Below are 18,130 nucleotides of genomic sequence, written 5' to 3'. Positions count from 1 at the left end.
CCACCCTCCAGAGACACCAGTTTCCCATAATGCCATCATTCTCCCAGTGCCACTGCTGCCAGGCAATCCATGCCGACTCTTTAAATAGCGCCCATTTAAATAGCGGTAAGCGCTTCTGAACAAAAAGATCAATTTCAAAAAGAAACAATCTCGATTTATTGATATCCACTAACTAATAATTGTTGCCACGAGCATTGCTGAATTTATTATTTTAAATGTGCTAATTAATTTTTAAATGATTTAAATTTAAATTGTATTTTTTTTATCAAGCATACCTGCTTACCAATGGCCTATCTGTATGGAATTAGGTGTGTGCTACTGCTAATTGTGTTTCTTGTGTAAGGACACAGGTAGTGGGGGAAGAGAGAAACACAGCAAAATAATTTAGAGTCGGAAGACATTTTCCTGGCCCGAGGGAACCATTCCTCCTGATTGCTGTGTACCTGCACATTCCCCAGGAACAATGCATGTTGGGAGTGTTGATCATTAAACTGTTTCCTCATACCCTGCAGATTAGAGGTTTTTAAGGAGGAACACCCTGGGCCATGGTGGCGGAGACTCACTGGAGCCATCGGGGGGGTGAAAGACAGTGACAACGTGAAATCCTGATTCTCGAATATAAACCGGCAGTCTTATACCTGCGACTCGGACCAACGACCCGCCACACAAACCTGCAGAGTCATTCAGGGTGGCCTTTCTGTTCATGCCCACTGTCGTGGCTATGGATGGTGGCAGTTTCCCCAGATGCCACTGCAACGGCATCGCTACAGAATGGAAACGGTAAACAGGATGCGGGATGTTTAGGGCTCCAAGGAAAGGCTCCACCTGTTTAATATTTTCTCTAAAATAGTCCCGCCACATCGCAAATGGAAAATTCCATACATTTTAGTGGCTCAAAGTGGCCTTTAGTCACAGATCATACTCAATTGTTTTACCAACTGTAGCCATTAGGCTAATTTACAAAGAATGATTCACTAATTACTAATCACTAATGATTGTTACAGACTTTGTTAGTAATTCCTCAGGGTGAGCATAATAATAATGAGATTTTAATTTGTAATTCATCACTATCCTCTCACAATTTTTGACATATTTTCCTCCTTATTTGGGTCCACTCTAAACTCTCTGCTCACTGCCACTGTGTCAGCCATATACTCAATGAGCTTCCTGATAGCTGCACAATGCACATTTTGAGATTTAGTCTTGACGGCTCCATGTTACAGTTATCCTGAAATAACCAGCAGGCAAGATCAGGGACCTAGTTTCAGTTCACCTCATTTGAAAATAGGGACTCCTCTGGTTCTGCCTACCCTTCACCGGGTCAAACAGGAGCAAGAGCAGGCATAAACACAAACGGAGAACAGAGTAAACAGAGGAGGGGAGAGGAAGAAAACAGACGGACGAATATCATGAAGAGGAACTGCAGAGATTTATATCAACATGGAGCAGGAAAGCCTGGATGTAATCTGATAACACCATCGAATATGAAATTCTGATCAAGTGTTATACTGGAAGCACAGAAATAGTCCCTTTGACCTACATACCCCCCTTTCCCTTTTCTGTTCCTTCTTAAATTACACTTTTAATAATGACAGATGTATAACTGTAGATTCTGCAAGTCATGTCTCGGGAGTTGGCCTTTTCACAACAGAGGAATCTAAAATCTCAATCTTTCAATTTCTGTGCTCTCATTTACTTATTTTCTTTCTTTCAGCCTTTGTAATCTTTCACAATATATTAAGTCACGATTATTGCCTGCATATTTCATCTCTCTCTCTCTCTCTCTCTCTCTCTTTCTCATCCCCCATTTCCTATCAGATCACAGTCTGTACCTGCAAGACTGTTTTTTGTTTTTCTCTCTGCTTCACTTCCTGTTTCCTCCACTTTTCTATGACAACATCCTGTTTTCACTTAACTGCCCGTTCTGCTTTGTCCTTTTCTCCTAGTTGACACCCCAAGCCAGCTTTGAAATGCATCAAAATTAGTCAATATTATTTTGTATTTTCTCCCAAGGGAAACTGACAACATTCATATACAGTTTAATATGTACAATACACAGTAAAATGTATACAAAATGCTAAATATAAGCACATGTTGAATTTTTTTATTCTAAATTAATTTCTTCTAAGTTTGAATGCTCAGTCATATTTAGAATTCTGTTCATTGCTGCAAATTATCTGGTGTTCCAGAGGGAGCCAAAAAATGATTCCAACAAAAAATTGCTTAATATTTCATTTGCTCCTCTATTTTTTTCAATAAGCATGTGCCACAAATTATGTGTTCAGATGCAATCAACAACCAGCAAACAATTTTCATGAAATCACCAAGACTGGTTATTGGAACAACTGACTGTCTATTGTTATGCATCGTCAATGAACAGTGATTATAGTGAGATTTCAGAACCCCGTTCAGTTGTCACTTCAGGAACAGGAATGTTGTACTAGTCACAAAAGAACCCACATTCCTAAACGCCCATGGATTTACACTACGTATGATTTAACATGCCATCAAAATGCCACACACCCATTTTCCTGTAGTTATACTCTCCTCCGTCTAGATAAGTCATACGACACAGATTGGCTTATCTCTTTTCCTCCGGCTATTTTATTTAGTTTATCGAGAGACATTCCCAGAATTCCAAGACTGCTGAGATTCATAATGTTGTCAAGTCCCCTGGCATTGTGCTCAACTGGTCCCTGAGCGCGCTTGTTTGCTGAATCCGCTAAACCACCATTCTCCTTTTGGTTTTGTTCATATGGTTTGGTTTTGAAATATTGAAAAGCACATACTTAAAAAAAAAAAAAAGTATGTCACCCAATGAAACGCATTGGCAAGATAAACGGTGTAAACGGACTATAACTAGGATAAAAGAGAGCATGTAAAGGGTGAGGCACACTATTAAGACCCGCTCTGTATAAACAGCTGAATCTCTGACTCCCCCAACAGCCAGCTGTACCTCACAACCCCACACCCCCATCCACACCCCCGTTCAGTTATAGCCATCCATTATTCACCCCCCTTCCCACTGCCCCTCACCCCCCCCCCCCCAGGACCCTTGTGTTGGTTCCCACCTGTTCCGGCCCATCTTCTCATGGTCCTTGACCACCACGTGAAGCTCACCACTCGAGTCCAAGGGCACTCCCTTGAGGTCCCACTCAAACCCCTGTTAGAAAAGAGACAGTGAAATTATTAGGCTGTAGTGTTTTCCTCTTTCTGTCAACCTGGCCTTTCTGCTCTGTGCTCACACTCACACACCCAAATAGGTATTTCGTTATTTGGGCAACATTCATGCACTGCCCGCAGGACAGGGGTTTGCACACCCCACGTTCAAAAAAATGTCAGTTGGTTACTTAAAAGAAAGGCCACTGAAGTACAGTAACTAATTGAACCATTTCTCACAATTTTCACCCAGGTAACTCCAGATGAACGAAAAAGCCTTTTGGACCAAAAAGATGTGTCAGGAAGACTTTCCACCATTTTGAAAAACATAAGTTATATAAGTTGCATGTGGGTGTGCCTTTACAAAAAATTACAAAAAATAAAACAAAAATGGTTCGACAAAAAGTGATGAAACTTGGTGGCTTGATTGACAGGGAGGACCGGATTGTATGTACAAAACAATGGCCAGATACACAGCTTCATATTTGATAAATGGACTAAAAGTCATTGTTTTGTCCCAGACTTTTTTGTTTTATTTGCTTTTTTGTAATAACCATACCCACAAGTAATTTCATTGGCTCACTGCAGCCACAATGTTTAAAGTAACGTGACCAATCTATGTCCTCCTAGATACTTTTGATCTGCATAAAACATGGTGGACAACATCTCTAAATGTTATAAAAGCCAATGAACTTGCATATGGGCGTGATTTATCACTAATAAATGACAGTTGTTTACTAGCATCATCATGATAAAAGCAAACCTAAATCATTGACACATGGTGGCATTATAGAACCAAACACATAAAAAAAATATGTCTACTTCCTTGTGAAAGCTTATGATACCGTTTAACATTTTCTGGTCTTCAGGGGCAGTTATGTAATTTCATTTTTACTCCATCTGCCAGTCGATAACCTCATTTTTGAGCATTTAAGTTACTTAGCTGGTCGTACAGTTAGTTTATCAGTCAACTGGTGCCAAAGGAAATCTCCACTGGGAAGAGATATTGGGAGAAACCTGGTAATAGACAGGGAGCCCAACATCCACTGGCCTGCCTGGTGTAATAGTTAAGATAAAACAGGAATGTAATGATAAAGGATAAAAAAAAAGGGTCGGGTAGGTCACAGTCAGATTTGACTTCTTGCCCAACAGGAGTGTGGCATAAGGGGTGAATTACACTGAAATCAAAAGGTAACTGCCGTTGATCCCTTCTGTACGGTAACCACTGCAATGTCCCAATGCATACCGAGCTGTAGTAACAGATCATTAACAAAGCCAGTCACGCAGCTTTGGATGAGTGCCTCTGCCATCAGGCATTGAGCGACAGAAGCTAATATTACTCAGTATTACCGCAGCAGTGTGACCAAAAGGATGACTGTTCAGAGACTAAAATCTAAAAGGGAGTGCAGCCACGCATGTACAGTAGAGCGGAAAAACCGAGTGAATGATAAACTAACGGTCAGCTATGAACGGAGGCCCTTTTCTGGAGATATTTCCCCTCTTTGACCTCTGAAATGGTCGGGGGGGAACTTTGCCCCGTCCACACCATAGACAGTAATCAGGAGTCCGTGGTCTGAGATACAGAATGTGGACGAGTCATTGATATATAAACGGCGGTGGTATGGGGCCAGGAATGGCATTATGGGAAGGCTAGCTCACGGGAGGTCGATGGACTAGCCTGAGGGCTGTAAGATGTCCTTATTCAACCGGTATAAAACCACTCCAGGATCACCCCAAAGTGAATGGGGGGGGGGCAATAACATCAACGTTTGGGTTGACAGAGGGGTCACAAATGGGCTTCATGTATCCAGGTTCAGCTATGTTTGAGTTAAAGGCATACTATGCAGGATTTTTACCTTTGAATAATATATTGAAATATTATAAAATAACCATGTTCAGGCATACCTACGGTGCATTGGCAATATCTGTCTTTGTGCCCATAAGGGAATCTGTGCTCCCTTGCCTGTTTTTCTTCTTCTAAGATACCCAAGTTTTGGATATTTCTGGGAGTGACGCTCTTTTCTGTGCGTGTGTGGTGGGGGGGGGGTAAATGTGTAAACAGTATAAAACATACAAAAATAAAAATGGTGGAGAGCAGGTGGGGTTGAGGGTGGAGGAGGAGACATCTTTGATTGTAAACACAGGGCCACAGGAAGGCTAGAAATCCTGCAGAGCATGCCTTTAAGGAAGGGGGGTTCATTACCAAGGAAACTTCATATGTGACTAAGGTTTTTTATTTACTTGCCTTTTTGTTTCTTCACAAAAAGATTACAAGATTATTTTTGAAACTGTACAATCTGAGTGTTAGTGTCTGTCTCTGATGTTGAAACTCACCTCATTCCACACGGGATTCACATTATTCTTGATTATTTTTGTCTTCTTCTTGGACCCTGAAAATGAAGAATGAAGAAAAGGAATTGAAAAAAAGATACCCTGAAAATGTCAGAGATGCAGCTGCTGTAGTTAAAACCATTTCTATGGAAAGCCAGCCTTCATTTTCACATTTAGTGATAATATTTTAAATAAATGGGCGCTGATGGTCACCTATATGTTTGGGAATGCCTTGTGCATTACAGCAGGAAACGCATGTAAATGGTAAATGGCAGGCATTTATATAGCCCCTTTATCCAAAGCGCTGTACAATTGATGCTTCTCATTCACCCATTCATACACACACTCACACACACTGACGGCGATCGGCTGCCATGCAAGGCCTCGACCAGCTCGTCAGGAGCATTTGGGGGTTAGGTGTCTTGCTCAGGGACACTTCGACACAGCCCGGGCGGGGGATCGAACCGGCTACCCTCCGACTGCCAGACGACTGCTCTTACTACCTGAGCCAATGTCACCCCTACATGTCCTCACCATAAGGGCGGGCGCTGTGACTTCCCCCCTCTGAAAGTGACTCACGCAGGAAACCAACAGCCTCACAGTCCCATAAACAGCCTCACAGTCCCATAAACAGCCCGACCTCCCCGAGGAGCAAGGGGCAGATTGATGGGCCACAGAGATGAGCTTATCACGGAGTCCAACAGCGCCACGTTCACATTCGGGTCATGAATCAAACACGCTTCGCCGTCCCAGAAATTCTCAAGACCCCAGATAAAACAGAGAGGAAATGTGTCTGCATCCCCGCCCGGCTGACCCCGAGCCCTGGTTTGGCACTGGGGGTTGTGGTGGGGTTCTGCAGAGTGCCGGCTCTGCTACACAGTATCCTCAATAAAGACACCAGTGCAGTGATGGAATCAAACAGGGGGTCAAAGGTTATATTCGGCTCAAGCCCAATCGATGTCAATCACAGCACTAGAACGCTACATGAGGAAACTTCTGGCTGAACCTTCAGGACACACTAGTTGTCTTGACGGAAATACACACGGGCATATCCTACGCTGAAACAGTAATAGATTTCCTTACAGACGCGCCGGCGTTCCAGGCAAGGCGGAGAAAAACACGATTTATCAAAGAAGCGTGCCCCACGCTCCAGCCACCTCTCTACCTGCCTGTCAGGCGTGAGGAAGTGGGCGTTCGCTTTCCTGTTCTTTGCCCCTGCCAGCTCGGCGCAAACAGGCTGGAGACAGGGAAGACCACGCCCAGAAACACGGGTGGGAACGCTTCTCCACCAACCGGACGAGCCGAAAATAGCCCCCCGAAAAAACAGCCGGACCGCCTGTCCCAGAGGGCGTGAAGGCAAAAGAGGACAATCCGTGGAGAGGGGTTAAAGGTCACGGTATAGCGCGTTTGGTGGCTGTGTGTTAGGGCTCATTGCATAACCATTCCAAACATTTCCTCTGAGCTTGTTTTTTTCCCCACAATGGCGTTGATGAAGCAGGAAGGCAGCGCCATTTACTGTCCGGCGGACTATCAGCCCATCTGACCAGATTTACAATAGGCTAACGGTCTGAAAATAGGCTGATCTTCAGCGGACGCAATCGGGAAGTCTATGTATAGCTACAGCAGCACAATGGTCTGGACAGGTCCAATTCCTGTGATTAATTAGCAAAATGAATAATTAAGAAGTAAGAACAATTCAGGGCCAGATTTACCAAAGGATTGCAACCGGTTTTCTGACATAAAAGCAGTCTCTATCAGGTTGCAATATCTAGGTGGAATTTACTAATAGGTCACAATGTATAGGTAATAGCCCAGGATGTAATTTGTGGACTCATAGCGGGGTGGTCTGTAGCGTAGTGGTTAAGGTACATGACTGGGACACGCAAGGTCAAGATCCCTGGTGTAGCCACAATAAGATCCGCACAGCCGCTGGCCCCTTGAGCAAGGCCCTTAACCCTGCATTGCTCCAGGGGAGGATTGTCTCCTGCTTAAAATTCTAAAATTTCCCTCGGAATGAGTAAAGTATCTATCTATCTATCTATCTGCTTAGTCTAATCAGCTGTACGTCGCTCTGGATAAGAGCGTCTGCCAAATGCCATTCATGTATTTGGTCTGATTTGCTAAAGCTTGCATTAATTGTGTCTCCCCTCTTTGCGTGAGAATTTCTAGAACTCCTGAAAGCAGGAGGTAATTTGTCTGCGCTGATATAGCTAGCCTATGCCCACAGCACAGAAGGGTTCTGTGTGTGCAATCAGATAGGGAGGGTAGCCTGCAGAATAGGCCTGCAGTTTTATATTCAGATGCTCCATGGCCTTTTCCCAGTGTTCTCAGTGTTAATATTATTAACTCAGTTACTGCGGTAGTTTTATATTGGGATATTCTGATGTTATTTGGACGTTTTGGACATTTTGTTCATGAGCTATTCAAGCCAAAATTGAAACAATATGAAACTAACTACCATCGTTTCTTAGTTCCTTAACTGGACATGTGACTTTTCCCTCACAATGTTTTGCCTTCCTCTAGAGTTTACTTCATTAAGAATTTATATGTAGGGTCTGTGATGTCTCTCCAACACTTTGTCCTCTCTGCTAGTGTTGCATTCCTGTGAAGCTACAGTTTATCTACTGTACCTCCTTGACCATTAGCCTACCTATATTTCCTCACCTGTAAGTTTTATTTTTCTAATGGTTCCCTGGCTATTTCTTAGCACCTCGTAATCTGTTTTCTTAGTAGATCTGACCCTCAGGATTCACACCAAAGGCCCACTGCTGGACAATGGCATGATTTTGTTTTTGGTAAAATATATGCTATGTGTTATTGTAGGACTACAAAAGTTGCCTAACATGAGTCGTCAAGTTGCCCAAAATATGACTGCTCAAATAAACTCTTTGAGTGAATTATGTCTGGAAATAATTCATCAGTCACACGGGGAGAACGAGGGAGGGAAAGGAATGTGCATTTAGCACAGTCAGTGAATTGGTTTGTTATTTAATGAACAATGGTGTTTATATGAAGCGAATTTTAGCTAACAGTGCTTCTCATCTGCCTTCAGTCTCTCATTTCAGTTCAGTGCCTCCCTCCTAATTTGCTGGCCTGATGTCTATAAATGGAGATGGCATTTTATTCTGTGGAGGGGGAAATGCCACTTTAAAGTGTTTGGATCTCTCTCTCTCTCACTCTCTTTCTCTCTCATACACACACTCACTCACACACACACACACACACACACTCACACGCTCTACATTGGTCACCCGGCAGGAAGAGGGTCTTCCTGATCTGTAAGATTTTTTTTTTACGTTTCAACGGAGTTCTGATTGTCCCTTTTTTTCTGTGATTTACTCAGTTTTTAACACTCCTGGTCTCTAACACTTAAGGCCTTAACACTCCCGGTCTCTAACACTTAAGGCCTTAACCATTTTTTTATTTATTATATATATATATAATATATAATAATATATATAATATGGTAACCTGCAAGCCTTCACTTTCACTGCTCTTCACCGTGCTGACTAGAGAACTAGCTGCGCTAACCACGCTACACTAGCCTGTTAGCTGTCTGTGGAGAGACCTACTGTGGATAGTAGGAAACGTTTATATTAATGTTAATGTTCTCATTTCTGATGTTTTTTCCGCTAAGCATAGTGTCTGTTTTTTCTTATTTCTCAACCTCATAATGGCTTCCTTGACTTTTGTTGGCACAACTCCGGTTCCCATGTAGACCTTCGCCACTAACAGACTCCAAAGGGCAATCAAAAGCCTAGAATCAAGACTAGGAACTGAAAGCTGATACTTGCTCAACTGAAGAAGCGATTGAATACACCTGAAACTGTTGAGAAGCCAACTGTCCAATTACTTTTGGTCCCCTAAAATGGAGATGGATGTCATTCCTACATGGACCACCTGATATTGATGCAAATACCCTCAAATTAAAGGTGCCACATTAACCTCATATTTATTGTTTTGTTTCAAATCCAATGTCAAGTACAAAACACCAGAAACTGTCCAAATACTAACTTGTACTGTAAATCTTTTTTTGTGGCTTATGTTATATAATTACAGATATTTCTATGTTTATGTATTTTGGACGCCCTAAAGTTGCCTTGGCCATCCCGTAGACACCATTCATATAGTTTTCAAATCGCCACTGCCTTTGCTACAGTTATAGTTTAATTCCAAGTTCTTGTCTCAAAATTTATATTTTTAAATAGGATGGTGAGTCATTGTAAGACAAAAAACTGATCAATCATTTACTCCATAACTTCATTTCAAATCTGGAAGCATGCTGAAAAATCATATAGAAAGCTTACGGAAATGTAGATAAAGGAAGTCTTGATTTTAGCTGACACAGTGCCAAATGGACAACAATGATGAGTGTAAAGGTAGTGAATCACGGCAATTGTTTCTGGAGGAAATTCTAGAGAAATGTCCAGACACAGAGCTTAATGTCACTTCAGGATGAGGCCAATTGTTAGCTGAGGAGCACCTAAGAGGAAAATCACTGAGCGCTTAACTGGTGTAAATGCAGACACACCGTTAGTCCGATGACCGCAAAAGATTAGCGGCACTTCTGACCTGTGACAATCCAGTGCGTTGTTGAGTAACTGTTCAGAATAATTGTGTTCTTCAGGCACAGCAAGATATCACTGTGTTTAACGCCCCAAAGTACAAGGACAGGGCGGGATCCTGCCGTAACATTCCGCAACTGCAGCTCTCTGGAAAGGGTGGAGCCTCCCTCCCAGGTCACTATTGCCATGTCAACCTCACAGACAGTCCCACGTCCTGAGCGACCGAAGAACGAAACAGGAACTTCAGGACAATGACAGGAACCGCCTCTCACCTCGTAAAAAAGGTCCCGTACCCGCTCAGAGGAGCTGCGCTGTCATTCACTGTCACAACTGGCAAGACGCACCCCCGCCCCCACACACACACATGCACATGCACGCACGCACGCACGCACACACACACACACACACACGCACATGCACGCACGCACACACAGGCACGTGCAGACACACACACACGCACACACGCACGTGCACGCACACACACACACACTAATGTAAACACACACACATGCACACACACACACACGCACATGCACGCACACACACACGCACACACACACACGCACGAGCATGCACACACGCACACACACACACACTAATGTAAACACACACACATGAACACACACACATGCAGGCACACACACACACACACACACACACACACACACACACATGCACGTGCACGCATACACACACACACACACACTAATGTAAACACACACACATGAACACACACACATGCAGGCATGCGCACACACACACACGCACACACGTGCACGCATATACACACACTAATGTAAACACACCCACATGCACACACACACACACACACACACACGCACACACGCACACACACACTAATGTAAACACACACATGCACGCACACACACACACATAAACGCACACACACCCACACACAAGCACACATGCACACACACACACACACACACTATACACACGCACACTCTCTCACACACACATGCACACTCTCACACACACACATAAACACACACATACACACACTCACACATACACACTCACACATACATTACATTACATTACATTATTGGCATTTGGCAGACGCTCTTATCCAGAGCGACGTACAACAAAGTGCATACCCATAACCAGGGATAAGTTCGCTGAAAGACCCTAGAGGTAAGTACAATTTCAACTGCTACCTGTACAACAAAGATAAGGACAAGGGGCTTTTTTTTTTTTTTTTTTTTTTTTTTGAACAAACAAACAAACAAACAGAGCAAAAGTGACCAAAGTTCACGATCCAAACACTGCTTACCTAGCCAACTAAAAATACAGATAAGCTGGGGACCCTTTTACTGCTTGGAAGGCTAGCACCAATGTTTTGAATTTGATGCATACACACACACTCACACACACACACTCACACATACACACATACACACATACACACTCACACAGGGCTCCCACTTCCCTTGTCCGGTGGTCAGCACAACAGATCTGACTCATGATGAATTATCACTGATGCCAAATTGAGGGTAAGGGAAAGATGAGCTCACTTTGTCTGGGCACAATCCCCACTCCAAACATTTGCCTGCCCCTTTATCACGCATAGTCAAGTGTACTTTGGTAAGTCCCACTGAAGTACTGTTCCACTACAGCCTTGGGGAGATGAAAAGCTGCAAAAACTATTTTTAATGGGAGGGGGTACACACGTTCAAAGCAAACTCAAGACCCACCAGACAGCCTAAAATATCAACTATTTAATCTGTAGATTTACTGGCATCATGTATCATTTCCAGAGTAAAGCCGTTTCACCTGAGAATCATTCAATAGCTTAAAACATCTCGCTTAGCAGCGATGTAATTCTCTGTTTGTGGGCATCATTCTTTTAATACAACTAAACGGCATTGCAACACTGTGCGTGCATTTCGCCACTAAATCACAGCTGACAATGTGCCCTGTGGCTGGGGTACAGTACTTATGCCTTATGGATGTGGTAAATTATTACCCTGTATCCTGTATACCGTACTAAACTACGCTATAGGTTGGCTGTATTACTATAAAATCCATAAATTGTACCATTTTATCAAATAGGGTCGGTCTATTCTATTTTGCTCAATTGGAGAAATGACCTGAAAAGTATAATGGACATTATGGTTCTATGGATAAGGCACATCACTGCCCGATGGATGTGTTACATTACGGTACTCTCGATAAGGTATATTACTGCCCCGTGTAGGATGACCACACACTGAAATGTTAAATCAACTCTTGCAAGGGTACATATTTGTCCCAGTGCATTCATACAGTGTGTCTTCTGTTAGAGTTGAATGAACACCGGACATTTTATGTTCTGGCCTAGAATCAACTTGTCTTGTTGCGTAACTATTTCAGGTCCCCCCCCCCTTGCAAAAGAGAGTTAGATCTCAATGGGCTATTCCAGGTAAAAAAATATAAAGGTAAAATAAATAATAAAATAAAAGGTCCCGGGACCACCACTGAAAACAGAGCGCTTACCTCGGAAGGTTATGCTGGCCAGAGGGTCACTGTGACGCTCACCCTTCTCCACATTTCGTAAGTTATGGGCCCGCTGAAGAACACACCTCAGCATGTTTCCACGGAGACCGACAACCGACCACTCAGTGCTCCCGGGAAAGGGTGGAACGTCCAGGCATCCCAGAGAGACCCGGAGACAGCCGAGAGGGATAGCTCCAGCCAAAACCGAAAAAAGGACCTTCTGCGCGTGCGTGCGTGCGTGTGTGCGCGTACACGCCCCACGTGTGTGTCGGTGCACGTGCGTGTGTATGTCTGTATGAAGACTCTGCCTTCAGCTATCCGGGCGCTAACCAGCTGGCAGCACAGGAATGCCAGAGTAAGGTTTGTCCTTCTGTTACAAAGAGCTACACAGAACCAGGAGGGATCTCTCTCTCTCTCACTCTCTCTCTCACCTCTCTCTCTCAATCTCTCTCTCCTCTCCTTTCTCTCAATCTCTCTCTCTCTCCCTCCCTCCCTCTCTCTCTCTCTCTCTCTCTCTCTCTCTCCCTCTCTCTCTCTCTCACTGGCTAGCCTCCCCTTGAGTTCTGAGGAAGTGTAAATATTTCCTGATCCCCCCCCCCCCACACACACACACCCCTCCTCCTCTCCCACCCCTGTGCTGAATCCCATTATGGCAGGAACTGTTAAAATAACAACTTTATGGCCGAATGCAAGGCGTAGAGCGCTGTCTTCACATCCGACACAGCGTCTGTGTGCTCGTCATCAGACCGCCGATTCAGCCAGCACACCGGCAGGGCAGTTAGCTTCACTGAAGTTCACGTCAGGGAAGAAAAGACCCATTAACCTCAAAGCCAGTCAAGTCCATTCTCCGCCTCCATGCAGTAGTCCATCCAAGCAATTCGAGGTTCCTTGACCAAGTTTTTTTTCCGTCCGACGTGAGAGTAAAGCCGTAGGCTAACCTGGACATTTTGATTTCAGGCAAAAGGAGAGAGAGGACGCCTTCGCCCGTCCAGTTTGTTCTCAAGCCGCCCGGGTAGTCAGAACACCAGTCGTCCTGAAACCTCAGAGAGCTTCAGAGTGCTGCCCCACGTGAGGTAGGAGCCTGGCCAGATAGGCACGCAGCTGCGGGGCAGAGGGAGGGAATCCCCGGAACACCGCCCCAGTGATCCCCTGAACACCGCCCGGTGATCCCCTGAACACCGCCCGCTGATCCCCTGAACACCGCCCGGTGATCCCCTGAACACTGCCCGGTGATCCCCTGAACACTGCCCGGTGATCCCCTGAACACTGCCCGGTGATCTCCTGAACACCGCCCCAGTGATCCCCTGAAAACCGCCCAGTGATCCCCTGAACACCCCCGGTGATCCCCGTTACACGGCCCCGCTGGGGCAGAGCACGGTCCACAGGCCGAGAGGCGCCACCTGCTGGCACAAACGGAGACGGCACGCTGCCCCTGTCTGATACGTACGCCTGTTCACTGCGACCTGTCGCACGGTTCAGACATTCACTGAGACCGTTTGCTTTAACCGTATGCTCATTATGTTCACTTCAGTCAAGTCACTCTCTTAAACCATCCTCTTGAACCATTCACTTTAAAGAATTTTAAAAAGACATTTTCAACCTTGTAAGAGCTCTGGTTACTTTATATTTTATGACATGACAAACCATAACCCTGGTTATAACAATATAATAATAACTTACATGAACTGGTGTTAAATTTGTGTTCGGGGTTGCATTTCACACGTTATCCATCAGCCTGGTCAATCCAAGCGGTTGACCACACGGTTACATTTTCAGACCTGTCTTTTTGGATCTGAATTGGCTGCTGATCCCTAAGGTGAAAAGAACCAGGTAGACCCTGCAGTTCTAGTTGACCAGAGTTGCATCATCCTGAGAAGTAAACCTGCTTAAGTATAATATTTCATATTCTTTGTTGAAATCCTGCTTCCACTATTCAGAGAGAATTACACAGCACAATTTAGATATCATTAAATCAGCAGGATCTCTACTCTCTGCATGATTCTCCAAAGGGCCAGAGTGTCAAATTCAGGACTGAAACCTGCCGAAGCTTGTCTCATGGGTCGACTGTCCAACTGGGCTCAGTACTCAGGTTTCATGAGCTGGACCTCAAGCAAAAGGATGGCCCGCCTACTTCTCATGAAGTAAGTCAAGTCCTTTTGGCTATACCGAATAATAAAAGGATCAGTTATCCACAGTAAGTACATTTGCATATAGACTTTCTTTCCTGGCTTGTAAATAATCATTGTAAATAATGCTCCACTTGTCCATTTGTGCAATACGTTTTGAAAATGATCCCCTATCCCTCAGTTGAACACAGTCCAGGTTCTTGCTGTGTATCAGGAGCCCTGTGTAACGTTACAGAAATGTGAATCGGTCCGGTGGCATGGCATTCACTCCCCCCCGATCCCCCCCACCACCACCTCCACCGCCCAGCCACCAACCCAAAGCACCCCCCCCACACCACCTCCACCGCCCAGCCACCAACCCAAAGCACCCCCCACACACCACCTCCACCGCCTCAGCCCCCTGTGCTGAGTCTGCAGACAGGGGGGAAATGGGCTGTGTGTGTGACAATGATCTCCAGAGACGGGTCACAGCAACCGCCTCCCTGTTAGACATGTGCGCCGTGAACAAATGTGTGAGAGAGAGAGAGAGAGAGAGAGAGAGAGAGAGAGAGAGAGAGAGAGAGAGAGAGAGAGAGAGAGAGAGAGAGAGAGAGAGAGAGAGAGAGAGAGAGAGAGAGAGAGAGAGAGAGAGAGAGAGGGGGGGGGAGGTAAGTGTAAGTGTGTGGGCATGCTATGTGATTTCAGTGGCAAACAGCTGTGTGTGAGTGTGCCAGTGTTCTGAGTGTGGAAAACAGCAGCTGACGTGGGAGATCCCCTCAGTAAATACACACACACACACACACACACACACGCGCGCGCGCACAACCATCCTATAACGGGCAGTGTTTCCCAACACAGGCCTCAGTTTCGCTTAAAAAGGCCAGCGAGATATAGACTCCAGTGAGTGACAAAGGAAGCCAGTTCTTTCCTTTATCCTTTCCAGCTAAACCAATGTCTCTCGAATGCAACATACTTTTATAAATCACAAATTACACTTCCACAGACACAGAAACACACACACACACACACACACACACACAGCTCCTTAAAAACAATCCTCTTTATATATATCTATAAGCATGGAATGTGAGACGGTGGAGTTGGGTACATAAAGTGCAGTCCGTAAGTATTTGGACGCCATTATGAGGAAGCCATTATGAAGCTGAGAATTTTTTTTTTTTTTTTTTAATCAGTCAGAGACCAAAAAACCTGTTTTGAACATAATTAGGAAGAAAGAGGGCGTTGTTTCATGTTTGGCATTATTGCTTTGCTATGACATAAAGCACCTTCCAATGATTTCAGAAGCATTTGAGTGAACTTGAGCAGATAAGATGCTTCTGTACACTTCTGCCGTTATCAACAGTTACATTATCAATGAAGGCAAGGGGGCCAGCACCTGTGGCAGCCATACATGCATGCCCATACTATAACACCCCCATTACCACTGTTTCAGAGATGAGGAGGGGGTGGGCAGTTCCTTTTAGCCGGCACACTTTGCTTTTTCCATCACTCTGAAACAAGTTAACCATGGTCTCATCTGTCCACAAGACCTCTTTCCACAACTCTGCACGCTATTTTTAGAGCTATTTTCAGAATGATTCTGTCATCAACTCTGGAGGTCTTCCTTGGCCTACCAGACCCACTGCGATTGCTGAGCTCACCAGGGCTCCATTTCTTCTTACTGATGTTCCAAACAGTTGCTTTTCAAAGCCTACTGCTTGGCAGATGTCTCTCCCTGTTATTCTTTTCTTATTTCTCAGCCATATAATTGCTTCCTTGACTGTTAGTGGGGGCGGCACGGATGGTGCAGTGGGTAGCGCTGCCACCTCACAGCAAGGAGGTCCTGGGTTCGAATCCCCGTCGGCCGGGGCATCTCTGTGCGGAGTTTGCATGTTCTCCCCATGTCAGCATGGGTTTACTCTGGTTTCCTCCCACAGTCCAAAGACATGCAGGTTAGGCTGGAGAGTCTAAATTGCTCATAGGTATGAGTGTGTGAGTGTGTGAGTGAATGGTGTGTGTGCCCTGCAATGGACTGACGACCTGTCCAGGGTGTATTCCTGCCTTTCGCCCAATGTATGCTGGGATAGGCTCCAGACCCCTTGCGACCCTGTTCAGGATAAGCGGGTTAGGATAATGAATGAATGAATGAATGAATGACTGTCATTGGCACAACTGGTGACAGATGCCAGACTCCAAAGGCAATCAAAAGTCTAGAATCAAGACTAGATACTAAAAGGCTTCTAATATCTGCAAGTAAATGACTGAACAGAAACAGCTGAGAAGCCAACTGTTCAATCTCCTAAAGGTGACAGTTTCTTCTCAAATTCAAAGTGCTGGAGCCACTTATGGACTGCGCTGTAAATCGGTAAAATAAATAAATGTTTAATTTCCGGTCAATCGCATTTGTAGCATAGCCAAAAACCATCCTGACTAAGGCACGATTAAGAGAAAGGACAAGACAATAATAAATAGCAGGTCTTGGTCACCGGAATTCAAATTCCATTACTGCTCGCAGGAGACACAAGGAAAAAGGAGCTCAGATGATTCAGCACAACAGCTGAATCATCCTCAGCTATGCTGAGACTTCTGCACCCAACTGTCTGGCTGGTGACGAGCCAAAACCCCGTCGTGTGAAAGTCCAATACATTCTGACATCTCAAGCGTCAAGAACTTCACGGGACATAACAGCAAAAATGTTTCACAGCAAAGCCCACAACGTGCTACGAGTGTTCTTCTTCTGTGCTTTCGATAAGGAGGAGCAGACAGGTTGTTCGGTTGGAAAATACCACTCTGAGGCCTGCCACAACCTCTCTCAGCAAAACTGGGTTTTTATTGGTTAAGGGCGACAATTACCCCATGCTGAGAATGATGGGTTACCAAGGCGCTTGCTATCTTCAGAGGTGGGAAGTAACCATCGAGTGTAAATAGAAACGGGAGAGGGTGGGAGGGTCCAGGCAGTGAAGCAACCCGGAAGAATGTCTCCTGAGTGCAGAAGAGCCCATTGACTGTCAATGTAAAAACCCAAGCTGATTTAAAGGTACAATAGGAAATTTCGTATTTCTCATGGTCAAGAGAGGAATTGCAGCAACAATCACTCACAAACCACAACACTGGTTATCCCTCCCCCTTCTCTGTGAACGCGCTAATGTTGAAACAGGATTGGCTGTGGCAATTAGAACCAATTTTCAACCAATGAGCTTGAATTATTGTACAGCTGTACAATGTTTTGGTACAGAGTGCCAGCCTGTCAACTGCATATTTCAAAACCAAAATTTAAGGACTATAAACACAGGCAGAGGGTGAGTCAACATGTCAATGAGCCTTTTTAAATGATAGGAAGGGATTTACAGTGGTCTTGTAACAATGTTTTAACACAAAAATGTAGTAAGTACTTAATTCAGAAAGTGGTCTAACACTAATAAGGATTAACACTAAAAGGTTATTTGTAGTCATGTGATTATCTTTATGTTAACA

At 44.6% G+C, this 18,130-nt stretch overlaps 1 protein-coding gene across 5 annotated transcripts in view; it reads right to left on the bottom strand.

Annotated features, from left to right (window-relative positions):
* The window catches only part of dysf (dysferlin, limb girdle muscular dystrophy 2B (autosomal recessive)), a 119,756-nt gene that overhangs the window by 100,063 nt on the left and 1,563 nt on the right, over positions 1–18,130 (bottom strand). For 3 of the 5 annotated variants that reach the window (XM_061252966.1, XM_061252965.1, XM_061252968.1), the window contains exons 1-3: positions 12,552–12,862; positions 5,494–5,549; positions 3,072–3,163 (exon numbers count right to left, since the gene is read on the bottom strand). In XM_061252966.1, coding sequence (XP_061108950.1) covers positions 3,072–3,163; positions 5,494–5,549; positions 12,552–12,645 — 242 coding nt within the window. In that variant the 5' untranslated portion in view covers positions 12,646–12,862. Of the gene's footprint in view, positions 1–3,071; positions 3,164–5,493; positions 5,550–12,551; positions 12,863–18,130 lie in introns of those variants that run through there. The other 2 variants (XM_061252964.1, XM_061252967.1) reach the window with 1 other exon arrangement.

Source organism: Conger conger, chromosome 8 (assembly GCF_963514075.1).
Source record: "Conger conger chromosome 8, fConCon1.1, whole genome shotgun sequence".
Taxonomy (NCBI): Eukaryota; Metazoa; Chordata; class Actinopteri; order Anguilliformes; family Congridae; genus Conger; species Conger conger.
The sequence above is the reverse complement of the archived record's forward strand: the minus strand, read 5'-3'. Positions and strand labels throughout refer to the sequence as shown.